The sequence below is a fragment of the Puccinia triticina genome, chromosome 11A (genome assembly GCF_026914185.1).
Source record: "Puccinia triticina chromosome 11A, complete sequence".
Lineage (NCBI taxonomy): Eukaryota > Fungi > Basidiomycota > Pucciniomycetes > Pucciniales > Pucciniaceae > Puccinia > Puccinia triticina.
In genome coordinates this window covers 4853883-4877743 of record NC_070568.1, presented here as the reverse complement: position 1 = coordinate 4877743, position 23861 = coordinate 4853883, and the positions used below count along the sequence as shown (strand labels likewise).

The window sequence follows — 23861 nt, the reverse complement described above, 5'->3', positions numbered from 1 at the left end:
GGACTAAATGTAGCGTAGCGGCCCACCGTTGCGTCGAGTCAACGGAAATTCCCGTGCGCAACGAGTTTCCCTCCGTGCGCGAAGTAAACCCGTTTATTTTTGACTGTTTTTAATAGATTTATAGGTGGTTTTGATGACATGTATTTAATTATGTAGGATTTTTTTTTTTTTTAGTTTGGTCTTTTTGTAGCCTAGTATCCTCCTTTTATTGATTTTGAAAGGGGTACTGCTATCTTTAGTTTGTTATTTTTGAGTTTGTATTTTATGTGTTTTTCTAGTGAGAGTGTATTCTTTTTGGGTGGTGCGTGGTGATTGGTGCTCCGCTTGGAAAGGTATGTTCGTCGGGGCGCGCGTCAATGCGCTTGGGTGTTGTCCTAGAGTTGCAGGGGGTGTAAGTGTCGCAGCCGCGGCTGCGACTCGTTCAAGTGCTGTCCGAGGGCAGAGCCCCCCCCCCCCCCCCCGGGGACTCGTTGCTTGCCCAAAAAGGTGAGTTTTGGTATGTCCTAAACTGCGGCCGCTTCGCCTGCGCGCCGCGCCTTCTGCGCTTGTCCGTTCTGGTCTTTGTAGTTTCATCCGACCGGCCCGAGTATACATATACATATGCTTGGCCAGTTACATCCTTGCCGCTCAATAATGAATTCGCATCCGACTTCCAATCTTCTGACAGGTTCAATCGGATCGTCCAGTTGGTAGTTGGTTGTTTGAGTAAGTTTTATTCTTTTTGTATCCCATTTTGCTGACCAGCTGACTTCCTTTTCTTCTTCGTGATCTTTTTTAGGCCGATTCATGATGCGTGGGCCTTCAAACTGGTACCGTGAAGGCTTCAGCCCCCCAACCGTGCTCAGTTATTGGTCAGAACTGAAGCCTCTCGACTCCCGCTCTATTCCCTGGTGGTGGCCTTTGAACCATGGCCTGTTATTGGCCAGCAATGAGCCTTCGAGGTGGGTTCCTTGTGTGGAATGTTCTTCTCAGTTCTTGAATACAGGTATAAGTAACCAATCCATCCACGAATTGCCGCTCCTCCCCAGCCGTTTTCATATGTCTTGGCCCCCTTGTCCTCCAACTCCGTATCCATTTGTTTTCCCATCCCGTGTATCCCGTTTTCAAAACTTTTCTGCCCCAATCGTTATACCTCCTGTAGGTCATAGCTTACTTATTTCTTAGTGTAGTGGAGGGTGGTTTAACGAAACTTCCTCCTCCTTTTTTTTTTTTTTTATTTGAGTAGATCATGGAAGACCCAACTGCCATTTCCATCAGCTCTGATTCCTCCGCTCCTATCAACACCAATGCTTCACCCATCGCCCCTCCAAGTTCCGCTCCCGGCATGGACCTTGACAAGGCCATTGCTCAGCCTGTTCCTGCCCCTGTGGGCCGCTCTATCCGTCAGCTTGAGCGTGAGATCTTTGGGAGAAGCCTTTCTCCACTTCTGAAGTTTGAGCGGCCATCCGCGGCGCGGAGGATGCCATATATCGTGCGCCTCCTCTCCGCTCTAGACGAGGTGGTAGTGCCCAAGCTTGTGCCTCTGGGCGCGTTTGTGGTCGTGGTCGTGGTCGTGGAAATGGTCGTGGTCGAGGCCGTGGTCGTGCAACTGGCAGCACTCGCGCCCGTACCGGTCCCGTACGTTCCCTTTTTTTTCTTTTTTTCTTTATGAACCCTTTTGTTAAAGCTTGAAACTAATCATTTTACATAGTTTTTAATCTCCAATCGAGCCATGATCAATCCGACTCTCACTCCTCCTCCAGCTGCTAGAGCCAGCACTCCCCGGGTTGATCCTGATCACCCGTATGTGAACCGGGTTCCCAATGAGCCCGTTGGATCGGGGACTTCCAATGACAACAGTTGGGTGGAGCCTCAAGTTCGTACCCTCCCCAATCCCCTTCGGGTTATATGACGTGGACAACTACCATCGCCTTGCCCCTCATCAAGTTGAGGCTTTACTTGACCGCCGCCCCGACTTCGGCCAATACGATCAGTACCGATTTGCCCCGCAAGCTTACACTGTCTTCTATCAAGAACTCGCCTCTGCCATGGTCAGTCACTTCGCTCAATACCCGGCGGCCAACGCTTTGGAGAGAGACGGCCGTGTCCAACTCTTCTGATTCGCCTCTCATTGTTACCGCGCTGCCATGCGTCGTGTTCCTTTCTAAGTTCGTGTTTCTTTTTCTTCGTTCTTTGGCTTTCATGGTCCTTAAGCTAATGACTTCGTTCGCCTTTTTTGACTTTGTTCCATCTTCAGATGCCGCCTCCTTCGGTGATGGACATCTCATAGGGGTAAGAAAAGTATAAAACAGAAACAAATCGATAGATAACAAAAAAAATCAAAAAATTTGGAGATACGAGTCTAAAACCTCAAAAAATATTTATGTAGCTTCTTTTGTTGGCCATCCTGCTCTAGTGAACGTTTTTAGTCCTAGTAATCTACTCCAAACCCCTCCCCCAACTTAAAATGGTTGTCCCCAACCTATATGCGCGAGTTGAGATCCTTTGAGAGAGAGAAACAGAGAGAGCCAAAGAGAGAACTAGGAGAATAACATAGATGAGAGAAAATAAGGAAAAAAGATTCAAGGATGAGAGAAGTGAGAGCACCTCCCCCAACTTATAAGATTGAAACTACTAAAATTTAAGATTCTGAGTTAGGGTGTTTTATGTTGATTTTTGAAGTGAGTCTTTGATGTTTTTTGATGAGTTTATGATGATTTTTGATTTTTATGATTTTTCCAGATTTAGCAATATTTTGACTTGGTAAAGATTTCTAAGGGAAGAAAGTTAATAGAAAAGAAAGTGAAAAAAAAGGTTGTATTAGCAGTAGTTTTTATTTTTATTTTTTTATTTTTTTTTAAGGTTAGTATTTGAGGTTGAACAGTTTAGTCTCATGCCCAGGAGATCATGCTCAATCAGAAGCATCCAAATCCTCTTCATCAGAAGAATGTAAACTTTCTTCATCTTGACTGTTGAGCTCAGGATCTTGTTCATCATTAATAACTTGATCCAAAGGCCGCCCACAGGGGTAAAATCGTTTGATATGAGATGCCGCATAATTTCGGTGGAGCTCTGTTCCATCTAACTCTTCTAGTAAGTAAGATCCTTTAGGTAGTTGTTTCTTGATCCTAAAGGGACCATTCCAGCGGTTCGAAAATAATTTTCCCCACTGATCTTCCAAACTTTTATTGTAGATGAGAACTAGTTCACCAGAATCCAAGGGTCGTTGTAATTGTGCCGCCATCTTCCTATCCCAATACCGGACAGAAGCCTCTCTGGCTTTCATCATCTTGGTGTGAGCTTCTTCCAGAATTTCTTCCCGTCGTTCGAGTTGCATTGCCCGAGCTTCCAAAAGTTGTTCCGTAGTTTTGATTGCTAACCAATCTATTCCTAAATAGGTGTCCATTTCCAAGTCCACTGGCCAAACCGGCAGTTGTCCAAATACAAGTTCGTAGGGAGTTCATCTGGTGGTCCGTTTTGTTGAGATTCTGTCCAAAAATAAAACTAGTGGAAGGTACTCTCGCCATTTTCCGCCAGATTTGCCACACATTTTGACCAGAGCATCCTTGATGGGTTGATGTCCATGTTTAATCATTCCATTTGCCTCCGGGTAGCTAGGTGTTGTAGGTTTCAGAGTTTCTCCAATACTTTTCGCAGCTTCAATGAAGTCTTCTTTAAATTCTGCGCCGTTATCCACTGTGACTGTCTTGATTGAACCATACCTGTAGACCCAGTTTTCCAAAATAAACTTGGCTACATTGCTGGCAGTGAGTTTCACCAGAGGGGCAGCCTCAACCCATCCAGATAAGTCGTCCCGTGCCACGATAAGATATTTGTATTGACCAGCTTTGATGTGGCATGCATCCAGAGCCACTTGTCCAAAGATGTAGCTATCCCCAGTCGGATTTCGAATTTCTCTAAGAACTGTTGGGTCACGTTTTTGACAAGCTTCACAGCTTTGAACCCAGTTCTTAACCTTCTTCTTCAGGCTGGGCCACCAAAACCAAGTTACCAATCGCTGATAAGTTTCTTCTATTCCACGGTGTCCTAGTTCTTTGTGAACCTGCTGGAGTAATTTTTCTTGATAGGTGTCCTTGGAGATTACTATTTTTGGAGAGGGTGAGTGTTTCCTCATGAGTTGTCCATCGCTACTGAAGAATTCAGCTGATTTCCGTCGTAATTTTGCAAAATCCACTTTGTCCATTCCGTCAGGCGGTTCCAAGGTTTCCAGGTAGTGCCAAAGGTTCCTCCAATATCCTGGAGACTCCCATTCCTTGAGTTCTAGAATTGTTGATTGAGTGCAAATTCTGAAGGCGTAACAAGGTTTGATCAGGGGTTCCTCCTCGTCAAAGTCGTCCTGGTCCTTGTAGAATTCCTCATCATCGCTAGAAATAGGGCGTCTTGAAAGCCCATCCGGTAGTGTGAAAGTTTTCCCAGGTTTATGAACTATGTCGTAAGAAAATAGCTGAATAAAAGACACCCATTGAGTCATAGGTGCGTTGGGCAACGATGGGGAGTTTATCATTTGAATTAATGATTTGGCATCCACTTGGAGTTTGAAGTGTTGACCCCAGAGGTAAATCTGTGACTTCTTTAAAACCCTAGCTACTCCGCACAACTCCAACTTAGGCTGAGAGTATCGTGATTCCACTGGTGAAAATACTATTGATTCGTACAGTATAGGTCAATCCAATCCAGTCTTGAGTTCTTGTTGCATCAACACCGCACCTGCCGCTATGAAGCTCAAGTCAACCGCCAGTTTAATAAACCCTGCGTCCGCTGAGTAATCAATGCTTTTGAGTGCAATGTCTTTGCTGATTATTTCCTTGAGCTGCTTGAAAGCTTGATTGAATTTATCCGTCCAATTCCAATCCGCGTCCTTCCTGGTGAGCTGACGTAAAGGTGCTGCCTTTTCTGACAGGTTTTCAATAAATATTTGTACTTAGGTGATTATTCCAAGAAATCCGCAAAGTTCCGTGCCATTTGAAGGGGTTGGCCAGAATAATATCTTATTTTTCTTTTGTGTAGAAACTTGTTGTCCAATCTGCGAGACCACGTGTCCAACAATATCCAGAGCCAGGACACAACAAGAAAACTTCTTCCCAGAAACTGTGAGTCCTGATTCTTCTACTCTAAACAATATGCGTTTGAGTGTTTGAGCGTATTCCCAGATAAATTTTTGAATCCCAGGATTTTCCTCCAGAGTTTGTCCGCCGTAGGTTGATCTTGGTCCTTTGATGCCGCCGTCGTCAATGAATACCCCCACATGTTCTGGAATCTTGTCTTGCAGAATCCACATCATCTGGGCCTGGTATACCGCCACTGAATTTTTTGCGCCTTGAGGTAATCAAGTGAGTTGAAATCATCCCAATGGAGTGTCAAAAGTTGTGAGAGGCCTTGATTTTTCCGCTAATTCCCGTTCGTCGTATCCTCCCATGATATTGCCAAGTCCATAGCAAGCTCTTCCAGCAAAGGATTCAATGAATTCTTCCGTTGCAGGAGGTAAGCCAGCATCTTTAATTGTCACTTTGTTCATTTCTTGCAGATCAAGTACGATTCTGAGTTTTCCGTCATGTTTGGCTACACAAAATACTGGACTTGAATAGCTTGAGGTTGAGGGTTTGTAAAGTCCAGTCCTAATTTGTTTGCGTACTAATTCCGTGTATTCTTCCTTAATTGCTGCCGGAATAGGTATTGGTTTCTTCTGCCATGGAGTATGTTCTACCACTGGCATGACATAGGGTAAGCCATAGGAGTGTTTCAACAGTCCACGTTCTGCCAGGCAGAATGCTAAAGCATTTTGTTGGATAGTAATGAGATGTTTAAATAATTTTATTTCCTCTGGCCAGAGCCAACCTTCAGGTCCAAAATTGATGACTTTCAGGCGTTCCTTGGTTATTTTTGCTGTAGTTTGAAACTCCGGTGGATTTGATATTAGAGGTGTTTTATAAGGATCTCGTGATAAGGTAGGTTGTTGAAGAGGTGGATTAATTGACTGTGGCATAGCTTGGTTGATAGGTCAAACTTTCTTGGCAACCGGTTTGTATTTAGTCATACACCACAAGTTATCTTCTTTCCAATTTTTACGGAGATCTTGCTGCGCTGAGGCCCCTAGTCCGGTGACTAGTAAACTATTGATTTGTAAATCTTTGTCCAAAGTCGGAGGTTGAATTGTGATCTGAGGTATGTTTTTTTTCCTTTTCTGGTTTCTTCCTGAGACGCAGGCACATGTTCTTAACCCATCCCAGTTTCTTTGATATTTTAGATTGAATTTTGATGGAGTCAGTGTTGTTCAAGAAGCGTGACTGATTCGGGTGCTGAGTCATGTAAGCTGTTGTTTGTGCCGATTGTGTGGGGTTTTGTCCTAAATTTTTTAATTGATTCCATCCTTGTACTTGTCCTACTTTAGCGATTGGTACCGTAATCCTTTGTCCGCTGTCGCCTTGAAAAGATAGAAATTCGCCCGAGCCTGGATAGTCCAACGTGCAGTTGTAGTCGAAAAGGAAAGGTTGTCCAAGGATACACTCTTGAGCTTGAGGTGAAACGAAGAGGTGTACGGGTCCAGAGAATCACCCAATTCCAAGGGTGCAGTTTTCCACTACTCCTTTGATATCACATCTTTCCCCGCCGATGCCTCTCATTGGAATTTCTACTTTGACTACTTCTAGATCTAGATCAATTGCCTCCTGGCTGGGGATTACATTCACCATTGATCCTGAATCCACCATGAATGGTACTTTTTGTCCGGAGATTTTAATGTCAATAAATCCCAAAGCACAACTGTAGTAATAGTTATATTCCAAGTCTTCTTCCTCTTGGTTGAGTAACATTGAAGCTGAAACTTTAGTATCTGATCTTTTTCCGTTCTTGTATGACATTGCAGAAGTTTTGTACCCTGGAATTCGAGTTTGAATTTTGTTGATAACTTCTTGAGCGTAAGTTGGGGAAATTGCCGTAAGTTGAGAAAATGTGGTTGGTATCTTCAAGTTTTCCAATTCCGTGACTAAGGCCGCTTCCGCTGATTTTTCTCCTTTTGTGAGAGCTGATTTCTTATTAGGGTCCAAGATCTGTCCTGGCGTCTTCCTGGTTGCCGGTACTTCTTGAATGACCTCTTCTGGTCCGTCTTCTGGGTCCACGTCCATTGCTGAGTCATCCGTTTGTGCCGGGGGTTTTCGTCGTCCATGGAGCGCTTCTGCTCTAGTTGTCGCTACATTTGCTTCAAGTTTAACTTTTTCAAAGTTTGCTGATCCAAGTCTTGGTGGTTCCCAGTCAATTATGTGCATTGAAGAGGTACAGTTGGATTCTTGCTGAGTTTCTTTGCTGTTGATTGAAAACACAGCCGGGTGATTGGTTCTGAATGCTGCGTTGACTTGGGTTTTAGGTTTTGCGGAGTCCGCAGCTACCACCGTTTGAATGGGCCTGGAGGGATTCCAAGGAATTTTATCCCCATTAGGTAAGCAGAAGTCCTTTCCCTCCCGTTTTACTAAGCCTTCTCTTTCATCTTTCTGTGCTTCATAGCACATGGATGTTGGTTGACCTTCTCAATGACAGTAAGCACAAGGTTGAGCTTCGTAAAGTCGTCCACTTGGTCGTTTGTTTCCACAAGAGTATTCCGCCTTGGGTGGGTTTGTTAACTTGCCAGTTAGAGCATCAATTGCTTTTGCCAGACTGTCAACCTGCTTTTGAAGCACCTCAGGTGGGTTTTCTTCAACCATTTTCTCACGCTTCTTGCTGTCCCCTTTTTTCTCGTCCAACTTCTTCTGCATTGCTCGATTGGCTTCACTGAACCGGCTTCCTACAAACGTCTTGTCTGCTGCAGCTCGGACTTCATCCTCAGCCACATCCATCAAATCTTCTAGGTGGGGTGTCTTGGGATAGCTATCCTTGCCATAGGGAATCAGGTCTTGCTTGACCATTTCGTGTTTGATCGACTTCTGTAATTCTTTAGAAAAAGCCATACAAAAGAGGTGAGTAACGTCTTGTTGGTCTCTAATGTGCTCATTAGCAACCAAATACTTTGTTATTAATAAAAATTTTGATTTGTAGTTTTTGTATTCTTTAAATCCTTTCGGTCCACCAGCCTTTGCTTGTTCATCCACAAAGTTTTGCAGATCCCGGATGGTGAATCGAATTTTTGCATGGGTGTCGCCCCATATTTCCTTCATGCTGCGCCTAAGCATGTCCCAGTCTTGTTGTTCGTAACCGTCCATCAATTCCAGTTCCTGCTTCAGATCTTCCGGTCCCACAAAGCTGCAAATATGTCAAACCATATCGTAGCCTTCTGCTCCGTAAACTTCCGCCACCAGTTCAAATCGGTCCAGAAATTCCTTGAAGTTTTTGCCATTGTATAATAGGTTTGCCGCCTTGATGATTGTCACTTTTCTTTTGGGCTCTTCCCTGGGTTGGTTGTTGCCTTCAGGGTCCGCCGGCAAGCCATAAGTTCCAGGAGGGTGAGTCTGATTATTTTGTTGAGCATTTCCATTGTTGGCCAGCCTTCTGCAATATATTCTTGTTCGAGTATGAGACATTGGTCGTGGAGGTGGTGGATCAACATTCATTCTTGTGTTCTGACTGTTTTGAGTTCCATTAAATAGTCCGAGTGGATTTGGATTGTTTGTTGGTAGGACATTTTCCAAGTCTTCAGTTTGTGGAAAAGCCATGTCCGAGTTTTAATTGATTCCTTGTTAATTCGTCTTCCGCTAGTAGGTTTGATTTTTGCTAACAGTTGTCCTAAAAAATTGGTCTCTGGATTTTTTCCAGGGCAAGTTGGGGGGGTAATTCACTAAAATAATACTAAAAAATTAAATAATATGATACTACTTTATTCTTCAACTATTCTAATAGTCAGAGGTTGTCATAGACTTAATAATGTGCTATATTGAGTTTTGTACGGCCACCACTTTGGTGGTTAAAATCTATATCCTAAGGCTCAATATGCGAGTTTCGCCGGTCCCCTCGTTTTCTATGTTATAGGTGATTTTGTCAAGTATTTAACTATTTAATCCGGATTTGTACTAGGGTTATTTACTAAACTATTGGTATAAACTAATTTGGAAGTGTTAAAACGGAGATACGGTCCTTGCACTTCGCCAAAAACAGGTAAGTTTTCCTGTTGTAAACTAACTAAATTCACTAAAAATATGCTAATAAAATTTTGCTACAGTAGTTCAAGATGTATATTGAGCCACTTGCTAACAACAGGATCCTCTATCACGTTGGGGACTCCCTTGTAAAGCTCAATAGTGTTCCTGAGAACCTTTTGCTGAGTGCAGAAAGGGATGTATGAGGAAACCTCTGCCTTTCCTGGTTCACTAGACACTCAAACAAGCCCACCAATCTCAGATTGGCAGGTTTAATGTAGTGATAGTGGAGTGTTATCAAAAGATAACTGTTGTTATAAAGTGGGTGCGATGAAGTTGCTAAACTGTGTTATGAGTGAGGAGTCTGGACTTCAACCAGGTGATAGTTGGTTAAAGAGGACCCCTCAGAGGTTTGTGTTATGTAATGTGAGTGTTGTGTAGAGTTGTTATTTCGTGTGTAAGTGTTCTGTGATATGTGTAAAACCAAAATATAGGGTGACTGATATATTGTGGAGTGAGCAATTGTGTACTTTGTTATAGGGGAAACTGAGTGCAGGAAGTCTGCTGGGGGAAAGTTACAACAGGGGAGGAGAGCCTCCTTTTATAGACAACAGTGAGGGATTTTAGCTCCAGAGGAGCTCCACCTGAGAGATTTTAGCTAGGTACATGAGGGTTTTTGGCTAGTACATATGTTGAATGGGTGAATGTGATTGGTCAGGACTGTACAGGTGATTATGGGTTATGACATGCAGGCTGAATCAGGAGGTGTGATTGGTCATACTGTACGTTAGTGTAGTCATGCTGTAACCAGGTCACCTGCTGTTGTTATGCAACTAAAATCCACTAGCGCATGCAGCTTAGTGCATGCAGCTATCACATGCACCTAGCATCTGCATGAGTGCCTGCATGTGTACACTGTATGTATGTAAGTGATGATGCAGCTATGTGTAAATATGTATGTAGCTATGTATGTAACCGTGTGTGTAACTAAGTGTTGTAAATGTGGATTGTGTAACTGTTTGAGGTTGTAAGGAGTATTGTGAGTGTGTAAGAGTATGTAACTTCTGAGTGAGTGCCCTTATGAGTGTTCTGTAAGGCAAGACTAGGGGTGAATTTGTCCCTAGAAACTGAATCTTGAGGAATATTAAGTGATTGATAAGAGGAAAAGGGAGATTAAGAGTAAAACTAATAGAAATAAGAAAGAAAAAGCAGGAAATTTTGATTTTTGGTATATGGGATACCATAAAGCATACCACACCGCTCTGTGCATTCCCGCCCACGCTATCTCCAAGTGGAAATTCTACCACGCATGCCTATATAAATCACCACACCGCCAGACCACATTGTCAGAATCTGAATCTTCAGGAGTGCACAAGTGCTCCGCAGCCCAAGAACGCAGCCACCCCTCCCCAGCTGGAGCAAAGGCGGCCAACTGGAACCTTCCTCATCTCAATCCGCACACCCAACAAACAACTCAGACCAGGTCTAACTCAACCTGTCATTGTTGTTGCCTTGAGATCACCAGTATCTTCAGTCCAGAGTGGTGGTAACTCTTTCTCCATTCCATCTTATGTCTTCACTTCTTATTTCCTTTGTTTCACATACTGACCTCTCTCATTCAGTCTCTTCTGTTGTTTGTTTCTGTTCATTTTGTCTTGTTTGCTCCCTCGTCTTGTCTTGTTGCTCAACCAAGTGATACTCTAGGTATTTTCAGTCTCTTTCCTTGTCTGCTTTGTTTACTGGGTCTCTATTTGTCTCAACTGAAATATTATCTCTATTTTTGCCTCTAAGTCTTTTATGCATGAGGATCTGAGGTGAAATTTCCCCTGATGGGATGAGGAGGGAACAACTGTCAGGCAGAGGCCTCCTTAGAGCAACTCCACCGCCGGAGCTTTCTGTGGTGCTAAAAGTTCACCATGTTTAGCTCCCAAGCTGCTGCAAAATAATGTGCATCCACCGCGCGGGTGCTATCCTAAGAGCTAAACTTGGCTTTCACCAAGCCCCAAGTGCGGTATTGGGTGGGGGTTTGGGGGTGTGTGAGTGTGGGGTGGTGAGATGTCAGCAAAAGTTGAGATGTCACAGGAGCTATTTGGGATCTCAGGTGTTGCTATGTTTGGCACAACCTGAGCTCCTGAGTGAGCTCCCAAGACTCCTAAAACCCCAGATAACAACCCGGGTGGCCCTTAAATTTGTCATTCTTGGAGCTATATGTCAGATAGCACCCGGGGGGAGTTGCTCTTATATAGACAATGACGCGGGAATTTAGCTCCAGGGGAGCAGGTTTGAGGGATATTAGCTGGTGGGAAAGTAGGAATGAGGGAATATAGCTAGTCTATATACAATGTGTCCCTTTAATATGCAAACAGGATCATATATATTCATACAAGGATTTACTAAGACCAAAGATATGCAAATGGGAAACAAAAATATATAGGAGGTGAAGACTATTAAAAGGAAGTGAAAAAGTAATTCATGTGTTGTATGCAATATGCCAAGTATGGTAGCCAAGAGTTGAGTCTGTGTGTGAAACCACTTGGACTGGTGCATGAAAGGTGTGATTTGTGTATCTTCTGATCCAATGGAGATATGAGGTAGTTGCAGTGGGCGTCTAAGGGTTATTTGGGTCCTAGATTCCATTTATGATGTCCATTTGGCTGTATCTTGAGGTGTTTTTTTAGCACACATATAAGTTTGAATTTTTTTCCTACAAACACAGGAATAATGACCACAATGTTGCCAATAACAGTAACACAACACTAACATAATAATTTTTCAGCCATTATTTTTACTGTTATTTGTAAAGGCAGTGTGTGACAGTACCGCTCCAAGGTGACAGAAAGATATTGATGTTCATTGCATCAATGGCGCATGCGGAGCGCCAGATAACACCCAATAACAGCCAATTTTGCCCCGTTACCCGCTATCCGCTGGATAATGCGCAGTAACAGCCTCAAAAAAAAGGGCCTTTTGCGTTACACGCGAGGCCTGCAAAGACCCTGTTTCAAATAACGTAACAGGCAGCTGTGGGTAACAAGGGTAGTTACGCTATCCAAATTACGTGAATAATGTAACGTAACATAACTACATACCCATTGTTGCTTGTCCGGGTGCTTCAAAGGCAAAAATGATTGAGGAATGCACTGGAAACCCAAGAGACCATAAACTCACACCCTCACCAACAGTTGAATGAGGTCAACATACAAAGCTGAGATCAGCTTAGAAAACTGAACATGATATGCCACTGAGCTATCTAACCTTGAAGGTAAAAAAAGGACCTCACGGCATTTTATAGATTTAGGGGGTTGAAAAATTGACTCCCAAAAATTAAATTTCCAACTCCCAAATGTTGCTGACGTCCGCGCAGGTTGCCAGGACCCAAAATTGCTCCGGGATTTTTTTGGGAGTTGGAATACAAATTCCGCTATCAAGAGTGGGAGTCAAAAATTTAACTAATTCAGGCCCAGAAAGAAAACTACGAGTGAGAAAGATCAATGAAAAAACTATAAGTTTGTCTTCTTTTTCTAAAAAATGAAAGGATATCTGAATCTCACATCTGCAGAGTATTCCACTTTGATTGGCCGATCAGTCGACTTGCATGTGAATCGGCGAGGGAGTCCTCCGACAGTGTTTGTGCGGTAAACTCTTTTTGCGATGCCCGGAGTACCTCCCACCACATCAAACAGCAACCATTCAACGCCCCGCCCTCGTGGATCGGGTACTGATTTCTTTTTCTCACAGCTGATGGTGCCAATTCCTGAAATCCGGAATGTAGGCTGCTCTTTGCGGTAATACTGTCCGAAATTCCGGGTCGGTATCTGCTTGTCGTTCGCGGGGGAAACTAATGCTGCCTCTTTTTTTGCCCAGTTATATGACCCAAGTAAAAGAAAGTATTGAAACGGTTACAATGTTTTACTGCGTCAGGTAAAGAATTACGAAATTAGCGTACCTTCATCAATTAGGACCCAATAGTCCCCGTGACATACATAATGTTGTGTACCGTACCCGCGGGTCGAATACTTCAGGTTCAGCGTACCCGGAGAAGGAAGTTGAGCAGGTATCTCATATAGCTCGTTGAAATTGAAGGCACGAAAAGCGCTAGTGAAAACTAAAATTTGGAGGCTAAGCGACCTAATATTGAGTGTAAATTTCATCTTGTTGAGTCTTGCTTGTGTCGACGATGGGAGCACGGATATATCTAGAGTATAGCAAGCGGATTTGCAGATTATCCTTCAAGTAGTTTGGACTTTGTCAAGATTTGGAATAGAGTATCCGTGCAGCTAATAATTGAACCAGGCCTTGAAAAATGAAGAGCGCACGCTGACTGCTTGTCTACATACATACCAGGTTGGCACCATACTGCACCACGTTGCAGTCCTTCAACAGTTGTGGCGCTGGGTGCGAGCGGACCTTTGACCCGTATACTGTGTGTGGTCTAAAGCCTTTAAATTATGTATGTATACGTCACGGCGACGCTTGATACAATTTAAAAACACAAACAACAAAGTCAAAACGTGTGGTCCGGGACTCCACATGTCGGCTCCTAGTTGTGTTCTTCGGGCTCGCTAAGCACGCGTCTCATACAGCCCGTCGGAGTGCTCGCACCCCGCGAGTACGGCAGGAACTTGCGGATACAGCAAAGGCAGAAAAGGTTGCGGGCTCCTGTGGCTGAAAATGAATGGTTTTGTACTTTGATTTTCAGCCACAGGCGCCACACAGCTCCGGGGCACATCACCTCCGGGAAATTGATTGTGAGTCAAACGGGCCCACGGGCTGGGGGACAGGGGCAAGGGGCAAGGTCAATAATGTTTTATAGGGCAATTCAGGCTCATCGTTGATTGCGATTGACGTGTGTTTTTAAGTAATGCGCGTAATTGCGGAATTTTAGAAAGAAAACCATGTCAAGCTGTTGCTCAGTTGAGTCCAAGACAGATCATGTTTTGGATCAAGAATTTAATTATCCCACAAGAAGACGGGCCATTTTTGTTCAAGACGCAAGATTCATGGAACGTGATCATATTGGGTTGGCGGCGAAGGGAGAGTGAAGATCAAAACTTTAAATACCACACAGAAGAAGGTCCATTGGGCTTTGTTCAAGACGCAAGATTCATGGAACGTGACCAGATGGGGTTGGCGGCTAAGGGATAAACATATCAATAAATTGGAGTCCTCGGAGGTGCGCATATTTTGTAAAATGTCTATTAGTACGGATGACACCGACAATCTGAGAAAAAATGTGAGGGTTGAAGTTTTAATCTAAAGGAGGGAGTGGAATATTGATCCGGTATCCTTAGTTTGGCTAGGCTCATAGTCCGCATTCAGGCCCAGAAATAATACTATGCGAGTGAGAAAGATCAACGGACAAATTGTGAGTTTGCCTTCTTTTTCTGGACAAAGAAAGGATATTTGAATCTCACAGATGCAGAATATTTCACTTTTATTGGCTCATCAGTCGCCTTGCACGTAAAATCGGTAGGGAGTCCTCCGACAGTGTGAAGGCGGTCAACTCTTTTCGCCATACCCGGAGTACCTCCCACAACATCTTGCTGTACCCATGAAATGCCCTGTCCATGCGGATCGGGGACATGCCGCTTTTCCTCACAGATGATGGTGCCAATGCGTGAAATCTGGAATGTTGGCTGCTGGGGGGGTTTGTGGTGATAATGTCCGACGGTCCGGGCCAACTTCTGTGTCTTGTCTTTCGGTTGGTAAACTAATGTCGCCTCTTTTTCCGGCCAGTTATATAACCCAAGTAAAAGGAAGAAATTACTTATAAAGTTTTCCGCACGGGTCAGGTAAAGAATCACGAAATTAGCGTACCTTCCTCAACTAGGACCCAATAGTCCCCATGACATGTATAATGTTGTGTACCGTACCCGCGGGTCAAATACTTCAGTTTCATCCCACGCGGACGATCCAACTTACCCGGAGTATGGATCAGAACAGGTATGTTTCCCAAAGAGGCACACCAAGCGCTAGTAGCAAGGAAAATTTGGAGACTAAGCAAATTGATCTTGAGAGTAAATAGCATTTTTTGAGACTTTTTTGTGTCTAAGATCAGAGAGCGGTTGTATCTAGAGTATAGCAAACAAATTTACAGACTATCTTCAAAGCAAAACTTGCACTTGTTTGTCAAGAATTACAATGGGTTATGCAGCTAAGTTGAATAAACGGGGCAAGTTCTTCAGTCACTTGGGATGAAACAAGGCACTGGATGTACGCGGTAAAGAATTCTGGTTTCAAGCTGAAAGATAGGTTGGAGATCTGTAGCTAGAATGTGGTCAACTAGGGTGTGCGGTGATGAAGTGGTTTGACAATGAAGGCATGGGACGGGTCACGAGGGGGATCATGTGTTCTTTATAAAAACTAGGGAAAAGGCCACGAGAGGCCGTGGCGCTGGGGGGCGGACCTTTTTCCCGTGCTGGCGCGTGTTCTACCTTGTACATGAAGCCTTTCATACGTCACGGCGGCGCTGCGTTGCGCCGATCCCAAAGCCCGCTTGGCACACCATTAACGTCGGTCCTCCCTCAACCTCCCTCAACCACCACTTGACACATCACAAAATTGATGGGGCTTAGGATAAAGCTGTGCTGGGCCGATGCAAAGCGGGGATGCCACACCACCAAAAAATGCCGGTCATTGAGCAGAGAAATTTCCCTCCTTGATGGTCGGTCTTCAAACCACTCATCGAGGAGGGAAGACTCCCTTCTTGATGACTGATATAAGCATTCTCTGCCAAGAGAGGAGTCTCTGCTTCTTGATCACCAATTTGCAGACTAAAGGGAAAGCTCCCTTGTCAATGTCGGGAAGGGAGGAAGTCTGTTTGACGTGTTGTTCTTATAAGATGCCGTATGGAGTTAGGCAAATGGGAACTGGACAAAACAGCCCCGTCGCTAATTAGCACTCGGCACTAGTCGATCCCGGTCTCCAAATCTCGGTACATTGCTGATAACATGCCGAAACGCTACTCACCTGGACAAAACAGCCTCGTCGCTGATTAGCACTCGGCACTAGTCGATCCCGGTCTCCGAATCTCGGTGAGGAAAAGATTTGGAGCCGGGGCGCGGGAACGTCCAGGCTAAGTAGTGGCCGCAGTCCTAACCCGGGGGAATTCCCCGGGGTAGGATAAACTAAATGCAAGATTATGGTTGTAAGTAGTTTTTGTAATCTTGAAACCCATGATCCTGTTGCCTCTACTCCAACAGTTCTAAGAGCATCCGCATCCGTTGCTAAGTTAGTCTGGACTAACTAGCTTGGATTACGGTCGGACTAAGCTAATCCGAGTGGCCGACCGCATCGGCGTAGATTGGGAGGTCCGAGGCTATCGGAGATTATGTGATTAGGTGCCTGTATGGTATGTGTTTGGCACCTAAACACATAGAGTTCACGCCATTGAGCATGATGCATATTCATTTTATAGGTTAGTCCGAGGACTAGTGGGGGCTAGATTTATACCCCACTAGCTCCAAACCAAGCTCCGGGTCAAGTTGATCCCCGGTTAATCCAACCCGATGCGGTTGCGGGGTCGAACTAAGTGCCCTAATCCGGGCTAACTTAGCGCCCGGTGCGGATGGTCTAATAGTTGATGACAAACCCTGGGCACATATTGTCTTTTCCGAGAAGGTTGGACCTTTTCCAATTTTTTTTTTTTTTGGTGTATGGGTTTATTTTTGATTTTGAGATTAACTTTTGGCTGGAGTATCCCACAGCCCTCTTGTCCTTTGCAGGTTGTGTAACGGTCTGGTGCTTGGTTGGCCCCTCCGTTCGGGCAGAGGGCAGCGGTCTGTCACCATGCGCCATGGTCGGAGGGGTCAACAAGCAGCTCTGGTTCCAAATATGAGCTCAGTTTTTCCTGAGGTCTACTCCAAGACCATCTTCTCAAGGATGATGGCTCTGGGTTTCAATTTAGCCTTGGGCTGTATCTGACACCTGTCAAATGAAAAGTATATATGAAAGATATGCGATTTGCAAAGGATTTTTGAAAACATTTTTTTTAAACTCTGTCCAAGCTTCTTGGAAAAGACAATACATACATAACATACCAAACCCCCAGTGGCACTCGGCCGGGCGGACTGGGTAATATTGCCCAGGCGCGCTTGCAGCAATACAACCACAATGGTCCAATGGATCCCACAAATCTGATGACGCCCAAGGTCTACTTACTCTCACTACAAATATGTATGCAGGTGTCTTTTCCTCTCTAATCACAACAGCTCCTCCAGCTCTATTCTTTGCGTATTCACGCACAGCTGCGTGCTCTACCTTGGGTCACGTTGGGCCTTACCGGCGAGGTAGCAAAATATATGTACATATCTTGTTCTTGAAACGCAGCGGGCTTGAAGCGACAACAGGACAACTGTTGCCACGCTGGTTATATTCCTGCCGCCTTCCAGCAAAAGGACAATCACACACCAATCACACACTTTCCAGACAAGAGGGGAATGTCCAGCTGGATTGTTTCCAAGCCGTGCCACCCTCATTTACTTGGCAGAAATTCCCCTCTGGTCAAGTGTGTGATTTGTCACCCTATTAGGGGGATTCAAAGTTGACCATGCATGCTTGCATGATAATGTACTTTTGCAAGTTGGTGTTAAAGGCTTGTCATGAACACCAAAATTCAAAGAAACATTCAAGCAGGTTTGGGGGGTGTATTACAATGTGACTTGCATGCACTTTTGCAACTCCATGTTCAAGAATGCACTTGAACACTGACTTGCAAAAGTGCATACAAGTTGCATCTGGCCAACTTTGAAACCCCCTATTGTACGCGCGTACAATATGGTGACAAATCACACACCAATCACAAATTTGCAAGCCCAGAGGGGCATTTCTGCTGAGTAAATGTGGGTGACACAGTTTGGAAATGATTCAGCTGGAAATTCCCCTCTTGTCTCAACACTGGGTCGCTACGCTAACCATAGCGGTTAGCGTAGCGTAGCGCAGCGCGAATGCGCTATTTTTTAGCGTAGCGTTAGCGCAATTGCACGCATGTGCGCTAACGCTACGCGCACGCGGTGCGCAGCTATTTTAGCTGATAGCGTAGCGTTAGCGCAGATGCGCGCAATTGCGTTAACGCTACGCATGCAGGGCGCAAAAGAGCGCGCGCTATGCTGCGCTACAGCGCCTTTAGCGGGAAAAAAGGGCTTTTTTTCCGCTAAAAGCGCTGTAGCGTAGCGACTGTAGCGGCGCGCTAACGCTAACAAAGAATTGGCGCGCTGTTAGCGCCGCTGAAAATTAGCGCAGCATAGCGGTGCTAACAGCGCGCTAACGCTATGCAAAATAGATGGGCGCTTTTTGCCGCTACGCTAACGCGTAGCGCTGAAATAGCGTAGTGTAGCGTAGCGACCCAGTGTTGCTTGTCTGGAAAGTGTGTGATTGCACCAGGGGAGATATGTTCCCACTCCCCAGGGAGTGCCAGAGCTGAATTTGATGTGAGTTTTGGTTGGATGTGAGCCTGATGTGCATCAGTAACTCATCCCTAAATGAATTGAAGTGGATGCAGAAGTGAGTCAAAAGTCAGTCAGAATTGATTTGGGAGTCAACACAATGTTGTGTAGAATTCTTTTGTTTTCTAGGTACAACTAGAGGAAAAAAATATGATGAAATGATATTTCACCCAAGTCCAACTCATCAATTGCTTCTGTTTGATGATGCCGAAGGATAGGAAAGCAAAATTGCCATTCTTGAATTTAATTCCTGTAAAAAAAACGGACTTACTTTGCGCACTGCACAGTGCGCGGATTCCCAAACACTTTGCACACTGCGGGTAAACTAAGCAAATTTTTGAAGATTTTTCTTTACAAATCAATAGACAGGCTTCTCATTGGCCTCTCTGAATTTTTTGGAAGTTTTTCAAAGCGTTCTTCTATGTTTAAAAAAATCATTAAAAACCAGAAGAGATGTAGTATTTGGGCACCTAAAAAACAAGTTTCCCATAGCCCAAAAATTCCAAATAGTTTGTTGAGTAATGTAACATGTAAAAACAGCTACTTCAAAACTTTTCAGCCACTTTGTGCAAGCATACAGGTCTGAAAAATAAGCAACTTCACCACATATTAGCACATTGCATCTAAATTATCCTCATTTTTCAGACCTGTATGCTTGCACAAAGTGGCTGAAAAGTTTTGAAGTAGCTGTTCTTACATGTTTCATTACTCAACAAATCATTTGAAATTTTTGGGCTATGGGAACCTTTTCAACTTTGAACATCTTAACTGCATAAGTTACTAGGGCTGGGCCCCGACCCGAGCTCCTTTGGGTATACCCGACTACCCGACCCGGTCGCTCGGAGCGCGGGTGGAATTTTTGAGCTTTTTATCCAATCGGATATCTCGGGTAAAGGACTCGGGAGGAGTCTTGCGAAGGGTTGGAGACCGACCTTTGATTACATTTAAAGTTGAAACAGAATGCTGAGGCGACTTGACGAGTTCAGATTTGTAGAAGATAAACATATAAATAAAAACAGAAAGAAGAGTGATTTGTAGAAGATAAACATATAAATAAAAACAGAAAGAAGAGTTGAGAAAAAAAAACTAGCATCATTGAGTTGGTGTGACTTGAGAATCCTCGAATACGTCGGTTTCATCATAAGGAGCGGGGTCGAGCGTTCCAATTGCGCGGTACCAGTCCTTCAGGCAGAGGTGCTCAACGGAGGTTGGACTGACACTGCTCCGTTGAGGACCAACTATAGATTTGGATCTCGAAAAAACTCGCTCCGAGGGAGCGCTGGTGGCAGGGATGGCAAGATAACATTTTGCCATTGCTGCAAGTGATGGATAGATAGCTTTGTTGCTCCGCCAAAATTCAAGAACCTTGGTGTTTCCCGACTCGGTAGTTGCACGGAAGTAGTTCTGAATTTCAGTGTCCAAGTTGTTTGCTGCTTGTTGCGAACCAAAGATGTCAGACATGATGGAGCTCTGAATCTGTTGGGGCTGTGTTGCACCAAATTTTGCTGGACTGCGATCGGAACGGCGGGCCTCGGTCTTGAAATCCCTGAGAACGATAGCAGGATCAAAATCCGAGGCAATCTCCTCTCGAATAAAATCATTTGGTGCTAGAGCTTTTGTCATGGGCCAGCAAAGCGTTGCACAATCGACCATTTTTCTTCAAAATAGCTGTACAGCGTACTTTATCCTCCTTCGGATCTTCGACAAAATACTTCCACACCCATGACTTGCGGGTTGGCTGGGAAGTTTGAGGCGCTTTCGGAGGGGACGGCGGGTTATCTTCTGGAGCAGAGCGTTTTTTCGACATCGTGTTGCTGGTATCAATCTCAATTCTCTACTGGGAAAATCTTTCTACACGCCCTGGAGCAGTGCAACTGCCGGTCCCCGCGGGTGCTACCCGATATCCGTCGGATAGTGCCCGGGACTAGCGAATTTGATACCCGAGCTCGGGTATACCCGCAGGGGACCAGCGCGGGATGCCCTCTAGGCCTCGGATATCACCCGGGGCCCAGCCCAATGCATAACCACTCTAACCACCCAACAAATCCATGTTACCATGAACTATGCGGCTATAGAGTTTTAACAGTACATAGATGGTTTGTTTCGTCTTTCATGTCGAAAGCTGGAGGGAAAGATGATTTTGAGACATTGATTGATCTCGTTTGTCTGTTTTGCCTTTCATGTCAAAAACCTGCATGATGTTAAGACATCAATCAAGCTGGTTTGGTGTTTTATCTTTCGTCTCGAATGCTGAAGATCACAAATTTTGATCATGAAAACTTAAGCCAGTCAAGTCACTGATGCCACTTTTCGTCTGACAAGTAAACTGATGCTGATGAGCGTACACAATCCGAACAACTCACTGGATAGTGTACACTCTTGGGATACTCCTTTATTGAGGTCTGAGGGAGGCACTGCGCATTAACTAGGAATGAGATTCCAACAACCAGGAAAGAGGAAAAGCATGAACTAAACAAATGAAGAGAGCTTTTTTTTTGTCGTGATCAAAGTTATCATATAGAAGTCATGTGTGGGGGTGTGTCACAGTGAGGGTTTTTGGAGAAGACTGCAGGGGCAGTCATCAAGAAGAAGCCTTGTTTCTAAGGATCGGATGTAAGATTTCTAAACGCCCACCCGAAAATAACAAGATTTAAAATCAATCGGATGTCCCAAGAGGCAAAAGGAAATAAAAGGACATGACATGACTTACGTTCGTGTAAGGCTTTTCCAGCTGGGACCATAGGGAAACAATGCTCCCTAGAAAAAGAAGACCGAACCAAAGAAAATACCAGACGATGTTTCAAGTCAGCATCGGTTTTTTTTTGTTGCTCAAGAACCAAAAAACGCGCGTCTTGGAGGGAGTAGGAGGACGAACTTATCGGTGACTTTGACATGAAGTAAGACCGGTCTCGAGTTATCAAAAGCCATCAACTCGTCAATCTTCGCCTTCAAGTCTTCCTTTTGATCACAGTAAATCGCATGACATCGCATCGCTTTGGCCAATTGAGCGAAATCTGGATTGGTCATTCGAGTCCCCGAGTATCTGTAAAACCGAAGTGTTGGTCAGATGTTGGTATGTGATTTGTTTTTTGGGTGAAAGTGAGGAAAACGGACCTTGATTCGTAGAACAGGTCTTGCCATTGGAGTACCATACCTATGAGAAGAGAGACAACAGTCAAGCGGTGTGGAGAGTGGGTATCAGAGGAGGAAGGGGGGAGTACGAACCTTGGAATTCGTTGTCCAAGACGATGACCTTGACTCCGATATTGAATTCGTGAGCGGTAGCGAGCTCCATAGCGGTCATAGAGAAGGAAGCGTCCCCGTCGATATCGACGACGAACTTATCAGGGCGTGCGACCTTAGCGCCGATGGCGGCGGGGAGCCCGTATCCCATAGTACCGAGTCCTCCGGAGGTGACGATCGAGCGTGGGGCGGTCCAACGATAGTGCTGGGCGGCCCACATCTGGTGTTGGCCGACGCCGGTAGAAATCACCAAATTATCCTTGCGTCCCGGGACGGCCTTGGACCAGTCGTTGAGCGCCTCGATCACCTCCTGCGGCTTGATCGCTTCGCTCTTCCCCGACGACTCGTACACGAACGGATATTTCTCCTTCCACCCCTGGATCGTCGCCCGCCACTCTGTTCGCTCCGGCGGACTCGTCCGCGCTGGCAGGATGTTCAGCAGATGCGTCAAGCTTTGGACCACATCCCCTTCGACTGAACATGTCGCTTGGACCACCTTGTTGATGTTCTTCGGTTGGATCTCGAAGTGAATGATCCCTCCTCGTCCCTGTTGGGCAGCGGCCAAAGCATGAGGCGCAAAAGCTAAAGAAAGTAGGAATCAAAATTGTTCATCATCAGACAAAGAGGGAAAAAAAACTAATTTTTAAAAGAACTCGGAGAGCGGGTGACTAACTATTAACTTTCCCAGTCACACGGTCATCGAACCGAGCTCCGAGAGCAATCAAGACATCGGCGTCCTGCATGGCCAAGTTAGCATAGGCCGAGCCGTGCATGCCGAGCATGTGTAAGCTTTTGGGGTCCTCCTCATCGAAAGCGCCCATTCCCATGAGGGTAGTAGTCACGGGGATATTCCACTGATCGGCGAGTTGTCTGAGGAGTTTTGGGCCCTCATCGGAAGATAAGATGCCTTGACCGGCATAGATAACCGGGCGTTTGGCGTTGATGATCATGTCGGCTGCTTGGCGTAGCTCGCGTGTTTCGAAAGGGGCTGATTTAGAATTCGGAGTGGAATCGGCAGGGGATGACCAAGGTCGAGATCTAAGGGGGTTGGAGGGCAGGACCCGATCGATGAGGTCCGGTTGAGTGTATTTGAGAGGGATGGGAGTACGGAGGATGCCGGCGGTCATGTCTTTGGGGAGGTCGACCAAGACAGGGCCTGGACGGCCAGAGGTGGCGATCTTGAAGGCCTCGTTGATCCGCCGGGGGAGGTCGCTGACATCCTTGACCATCACGTTCCACTTGGTGCAGCTGCGGCTGATCCCGATCACATCGGCTTCCTGGAACGCATCGCTTCCGATCGCGCTCGTTGCCACCTGTCCCGTGAAGACTATCAACGGCGTCCCATCGCTGTAGGCATCCTGCAGCGGCGTGATCGTGTTCGTTGCCCCTGGTCCCGATGTCACTAAGACCACTCCCGGCTTCCCTGATACTCGTGCATATCCTTCCGCCATATGTCCTGCGCCCTGTTCGTGTCGCGGTAGGATGAAGTCGAAATGCTTCGAGTTGTGGATGGCGTCGAATACCGGTAGGATCGCGCCTCCAGGATATCCAAAAACGTGTTTGACATTATGCCGTAGCATCATTTCATGGAAAATCTACATTCGATCGTCAGATTTTTTCCTTTCTTTCTTTCTTTCTTTCTTTTCTTTTTTTTTTTTTTTTTTTTTTTTGAAAAGGCAGGGAGGGGGAATGAATACCATGGCTTACTTGGCCGCCACTCATGCCTATGAAGCTATGATCCATGAGTTCTCCATTGATGATAGAGGTTTGTTGGTTGAGGGGTTGAGGGGTGGGAGTGGGGGTGCTGATCGTTGAGGGTTTCTGCTGGAAGGCTGGAGCAGGGTTTGGGCGAGGAAGATTTGATTTTGATTTTGTGGTTGAGATGGATCTGCTGTAGGATGAAGACGAGGCTACGGGTGCTGATGCTGCTGCTGCTGATGCGAGGCTGAGGATGGAGGGGAGCTTGATGTTCTGGCGGGAGTTGCTGATGAGATTGGATGCGAGTTTGGTGGGCTTGATCATCTCGGCTGGTCGGCTGTTTTTGATGGGGAAAGTCGAAAGGAAAGGCAGAGTAAAGATAAAGAAAGACGACAGAAGGCCGAGGAAGAGAAATGCA

The 23861-nt window shown here is 45.4% G+C and overlaps 1 protein-coding gene across 1 annotated transcript; it reads right to left on the bottom strand.

The window, feature by feature from the left end:
- Positions 1 to 21083: 21083 nt before the first annotated feature.
- Positions 21084 to 23488, bottom strand: PtA15_11A477 (uncharacterized protein; the record flags this gene model as incomplete). Its single annotated transcript, XM_053161389.1, has 7 exons — positions 21084 to 21124; positions 21213 to 21259; positions 21378 to 21545; positions 21617 to 21656; positions 21728 to 22327; positions 22419 to 23340; positions 23453 to 23488. The coding sequence occupies 7 exons, from the start codon at positions 23486 to 23488 to the stop codon at positions 21084 to 21086; spliced, it is 1854 nt and encodes a 617-aa protein (XP_053025341.1).
- Positions 23489 to 23861: the final 373 nt, after the last annotated feature.